The sequence below is a fragment of the Salvia splendens genome, chromosome 20, assembly GCF_004379255.2.
Source record: "Salvia splendens isolate huo1 chromosome 20, SspV2, whole genome shotgun sequence".
NCBI classification, from domain to species: Eukaryota; Viridiplantae; Streptophyta; class Magnoliopsida; order Lamiales; family Lamiaceae; genus Salvia; species Salvia splendens.
The window spans coordinates 9,504,884-9,510,377 of record NC_056051.1 but is presented as its reverse complement, the minus strand read 5'-3'; the positions used below and the strand labels follow the sequence as shown (position 1 = coordinate 9,510,377).

General features: G+C 37.5%; 1 protein-coding gene across 4 annotated transcripts; it reads right to left on the bottom strand.

Moving 5' to 3' along the window:
• Positions 1–2,021: 2,021 nt before the first annotated feature.
• Positions 2,022–5,124, bottom strand: LOC121782877. Of its 4 annotated transcripts, none has more exons than XR_006046472.1 (5): positions 4,956–5,124; positions 4,609–4,699; positions 4,230–4,374; positions 3,180–3,632; positions 2,022–2,801 (listed from the first exon to the last, which is right to left on the bottom strand). XR_006046472.1 is itself a non-coding variant. In XM_042180862.1 (5 exons), exons 2-5 carry the CDS (start codon positions 4,633–4,635, stop codon positions 2,387–2,389), a joined length of 1,026 nt encoding a protein of 341 aa, XP_042036796.1. In that variant the 5' UTR covers positions 4,636–4,699; positions 4,956–5,119; the 3' UTR covers positions 2,022–2,386. The 4 variants fall into 4 exon arrangements, 2 of the variants coding, with proteins under 2 accessions (XP_042036796.1, XP_042036795.1); XR_006046471.1 differs by having other exon boundaries at positions 4,962–5,122; XM_042180862.1 differs by having other exon boundaries at positions 4,230–4,360; positions 4,956–5,119.
• Between the last annotated feature and the right edge of the window lie 370 nt (positions 5,125–5,494).

The following is a 5,494-nucleotide window of genomic DNA, read 5'->3' as shown; positions in this document are numbered from 1 at the left end:
TAAACACGACTAGTAATGTATTAATGTGAGTCCCACTATCAATTGATGCTACTTTAACTAATCATCTTCTTTTCTCTTGTACTTTACTAATTTTATCTTAATTCCCGTGTCATATCAATTGCTCATATTTTTATAAAACGGAAGAAGTATATAGTCTTGCAATATTTAAGATGAGAATGTAGAAGAGTTGTGTCGAAATTAGCTCCGATTAAGTATTGCATTCCAACAAATCTTCAAATCAAATAGTGGGACTAAGAGCATCTCCAATGGCGGACGTCCGGTCGGACATCCGGTCGGACGTCGCGACAGGCGACCGGGACGTCCGCCATTGTGGCGTTTAGGGTCGGATACGGACGTCCCGTGAGGACGTCGGGTGTCCTCGGACGTCGGCGCGACGGGCGGGCGGACGTCCGCCATTGTGGCGCCCAGTCGGACGTCCGGTCGGACGTCCCGTTTTTAAATTTTTTTTTTTTAAAACTCTATATATACGGCTCGTTAAATTTTATTTCCGATGAAGTTGTTAATTTTTCCCGTTCGTATTCTCGGTCAAATTTTATTTCCGTAAATGTTAATTGTTTTATTTGTTAATGTATGATTTTTTTTAATTGCTGGATGTCCTAGTGGGAAGGGCGATGGGAAGGGCAGATTGTGCAGGGGATGTCCTAGTGACGTGGCAGTGGGATGGGAAGTCCTAGTGACGTGGCAGGAGGTGTTTTTGGGATGTCCTAGTGGATGTCCTAGTGGGATGTCCGCCCACTGGAGATGCTCTAAGTAATGGCAATGATTTAAAGGAAGAAAGAAAGGTATAACCAAAGTACACAAATTTTTACCTACTGTAATCATACTGTTTTACACTCGTTGAGTTCCACAAATTTTGAAATTATACCCTCGTTTAGGGTTATACTAAAATGACAACTATACTAAAATGACAATCTATCATCAATGATGATCCTTAAATTTAGAAGCAGATTCAATCTTAGCCTGCCACATGACAGACTTATTTGCATATGTATCGTTGATTGCTTGATTATCTGTAATTTCGTATCTCAAATTGCTTGGAACCATATGTCAAGTTGTTTGCCTATATATCACAAATTGCTTGCCTAAGTATCACAGATTGTTTGCTTAGATTGTCATTTAAACTATGGTGTCACCATAGTGCTTTGATTTCGTATTGTTGTTGCTTGTTACCTTATGCTGAGTTGCTTGCCTATGTATTGCATATTGCTTACTTATGTATCGCATATTGCATGCTACATTGTTGTCACGTTGTCACTTTAAGAGTGGCGTTACCCTAACACAACCCTATCAGAATATCATTTTAAATCATAGCGAAACTATTAATTGCTAGGAAATACTCCCTCCGTCCCATAGAAATAGAATCTTTAGAGTTGGAACGAGTTTTAATGTGTAATTGGTAAAATAAGATAGGAGAAAAAATAGTTAAAATTGTGTAGTGGGTGATAGGAGCAAAGATGATAAAGTAAAAGAGAAGAAGAAAAAAGATTACCATAAATAGATATATGCAATTTCTATGGGACGGGCGAAAAAGAAAATATAGCCTATTTCTATAATATGGAGAAAGTAATATGAACTAATAAAGTCACTTTTAACTCTTTCCAAGTCCCATCCATTTTTTAATTATTCAAATCTATAACGAGATCCAATAAAAGAAACTGCTTGAGGAGTCAAGACAGGTGACAGATTTAAAATGGACTTAAGTAATGACAATTCAAATACTCTCTCCGTCCCGCACTACTTGCACGTTTCATTTTCGGCATGGAGATTAAGGAATGAGTGTATAGCAAAGTCAAATATTACGGCTGTAGGTGAAAATTTTTACTAAAAATGGAAATAGTGCAAATAACTTGGGACGCTCAGAAAGGAAATAAGTGCAAGTAGTCCGGGACGGAGGGAGTATAAGCCTCAACATTATTCCCTTGAAAGTAAGCCTCAGCAGGAAGTGAAAAGATAAATACAATCCTACTAACATGTATCAAAATTTATCAAAATATGAATCGTGAATGAATAATGGGATCTTTCTATAACTGCTGATAGGAAAACTCAGATGTATTCAGAACAGATTCAGATAATCAGAAATATGTTAATATAGAAGGAAAAAAACCATTACTAAGGCACAGACTGATACTGCCACAAAACAACCTAACCAAGAATGTGCCCGCGCCAGTGGGAAAAGGAGATGTGGAATACAAGCAATCACATCCCTACATGTCTCCAATCCGTCGAGGGAAGAACCCCAATTCAAAAAGGGGCTTAACGGAGGGACCTCCATGGATAATTCACCTTAAAGTAAGGAGCTAAGCCACGGGAAACCAAGATAACAATGTCATGCCGTTTGGACATATCTCTTAAAGAGGAGTTGGAGCTATATTAGATTGGCCCTCTTCAAAAACCTGATTGTTCTGCAGTAATACGGCCATATGGATTCAACAAAATCCTGGTATTTCTCCACCAACCACCCTTGGAAACCCTTCAATTTCCTCTTGGTCACCTCTTTGTAGTCCATATTTTTTATGTCAACGAGAGGTTGCCATACATATTTCTGCATGGCTTCTTTTAGCTTCCCACGGAAAAGGTACTCGTATACCAGCATGTAGTAGGCCGGCAGGTTCTTGACTATTCTGACAGTTTGCGTGAAGCTGAACACATAGAGGCTGCATATTCCTCGGAGCATCTTCACATAGAGAGCCGCAACTAATGGTCCAAGAATCCATAGGGGAGTTAATTCTTTAGATACTTCTGATCCATATACAAGGTTTACTGCCAGGTACAGTGGTGTGCTGTGAACACAATGCAGAAAAAGACATCAGCAATATGCGGTTGGATGCACAACATTTATCGTAAAGGAGAAAATAATAGATTTTAAATAGGAACCAAAATGCAGAAGGTAGGCCATAAGAAATGAAAAACATAATTTTTAGAGCACATTTTCAAACATCTTGGTTTTGGGGAAGGTCAAGAGATGCTATATCTGCTTCTTTGGAGCCCACAAAATAAGCCAAACTAAGGCATAGCAATCTAATTGAGATAATAATAATATTACTAATACAAGAAGAAAGTAACCAATAGAAACAACACTATAAGAGAAGCAAAGCTCAGGGACAAAAAATTCTATAATCAGAGAGAGAGAGAGAGAGAGAGCAAATGACTATACTCACAACATTAAAAATGGTATCTTTATTGTTGGATCCAAGCTCAAAAAGTAGCACCAAGCTGCCTTAAAAACTTCATGTCTTTCATTATTTTGCACGACATTTGACTCTTCTGAGATTCCCTCAGAAGGTTCTTCGAGAGTTCTCTCCACTGGTTGTGTTCCTAGTGGGGTACGCAGTAACATCAACCAGTTCTTAAAGAGATTTTGTATAGCTAAGGACCTGGTTTTTCTCTCATCTTCTGCTGTATAAGGGGCAGGCACAACATTATGTGCCTTTGAAGATTCCACGAAGGACTCTTCACTCTCATGTTGTAAATAAGAAACTTTAAGAGGATTCTTTAGGGATTTGGAGGAGTCATTAGCTCTGCCACTCAGATCATCATGTCGATTTCCACCTTTGAAAGTTGATATTTTAGATATTTTGGACTTTGGTCCAAGAATAAAAGAAGCTCCTCCACTGTGCATGATGTTTAATCAGTTTTATATGAAACAGGCACAAATCAAGTAAAATGATCAAGCATTGAACATGTCATAAATACCTACGTGATATCATGAGCAGTAAATATCAAAAACAAAAGGTATGACTTCAAAATCAAGTGTTGTTGAAAGTGACTAAAGTACACCCTCTGTTCCTCTGTACATGAGTCGTATTCCTTTTTGGGTTGTTGGGTTGTCCACTATAGCTGAGCAACCAAGTCATTTCTTATTTTGGCAAAAATCAACCTATTTCTTCTCCATTACTCTACTCTCTCTTACTTTATTCTCCCTTCATCGACCTTTTTCCTTTCCCACTTTATTATCCCTTCATTTAACTAACTCTTAACACAATTTCTTAAACTTCGTGCCAAAAAGAAACCCCTCTACTACAGAGGGACAGAGGGAGTACTGGATTACAAATTATGAACATTGTCCACCATATTAGCATAATAGCCGAGAGCAGTCCTTAAGAGGTTTATAATGCTGGTCATACTCATTTAGTGCCGCCAATGGTTGCTCAAATGACATGTTCATCTATACGTTGATTCATTAGAAATCCTATATGTAAATATCTAACCTTGAACAGGATCTGCATTTTAAGGAGCTCAGACTATCTTTTCTCCCAACTCGTGGGACTGGGACTGGGACTGGGCCAAAAGGTATTTTAGTTGGCTCCCTCTGCACCGTGCTGTGGGCACACAAGGGAAACTGCTACAAGAGCCCTAGTTAATGAGGGAAAACGGATAATCATTCAATACTCTACAATTATGAAGACCAAAACACAAATGATTTCGAATACATTCAATATAGTAATCTAGAACCGTCTCGAACATTTAAATGTAAATAATGCATCTCATAATCATTCAAATAACAAAATTATCCTTCCAGAAAGACTCCCAGGTAAAACTGTAAGCTCAATTCTCATTTATCAATAAAATATCTGGACAGAGATTTACCCGCAGCTGAAATGTTGCTAATGCCATCTTCTACGCATCAAGCAAGCAAGAAATTCCCACTAAACCCATCTTCTCACAAACAACAGCACACCTGAAAAGAAAGACAAATAAATAAATGCATTTAATCTAACATTAGAAATCCTTTCCTTAACGAGAAAGATCCCAACTTCATAAACGTAGTAAATAATTTATTCAAAAGGAATGATAAAACATGTCCGCCCTTCAGTTGAATTGGGGAAACAACCTTTTCCTAAACACAAATTATCAAGAAAATATCCAATCCCAAATTCTGAATTTTATAAAATTAAACAAAAAGATGCTTATTTTTGGATATGTATGAATTATACACGCACACAAGATAAACTCTGAGGCGGTGAGGTGAATTGCAGAGATTGCGATTTGTGAGTGAAGGCAGAAGAAATGTTTCCGCCAAAGGGGTTTATCCTCGGATAGAATTTGCAGAAAGAAGGGAGATTTGGAATTGGATAGACTAAAAGTCAAATAGTCAAAACTTTTAAATCAGGGAACGTTCTTTTGGGGTCATTAGTATTTTATAAAAGTCTAACTTACACATATTCGATCTCTTAAATTTCTTATACAAGATTTAATTCATGTGATACTTCCATTTGTTTCAGAGCTTCACAAATGGAGCGCAATTGAGTATTCTTACTTTGATTTCATTTTTTTAGTATGTTTTTTTCTTAGAAATTATCATTCATTCTTTTTTGGTACAAAACCGCGGGCAGCGCTCGAAAAGAGAAACTAGCGAATATAAGAAACACTATCATGAAGTAACCAACCTAATGCCTACCGATGTCTTTTCTGAACTCCTCTAGGAAAGCTATATGCATAATGCGACAAAAAGTTAGCTGCAAAGTTACCTTCT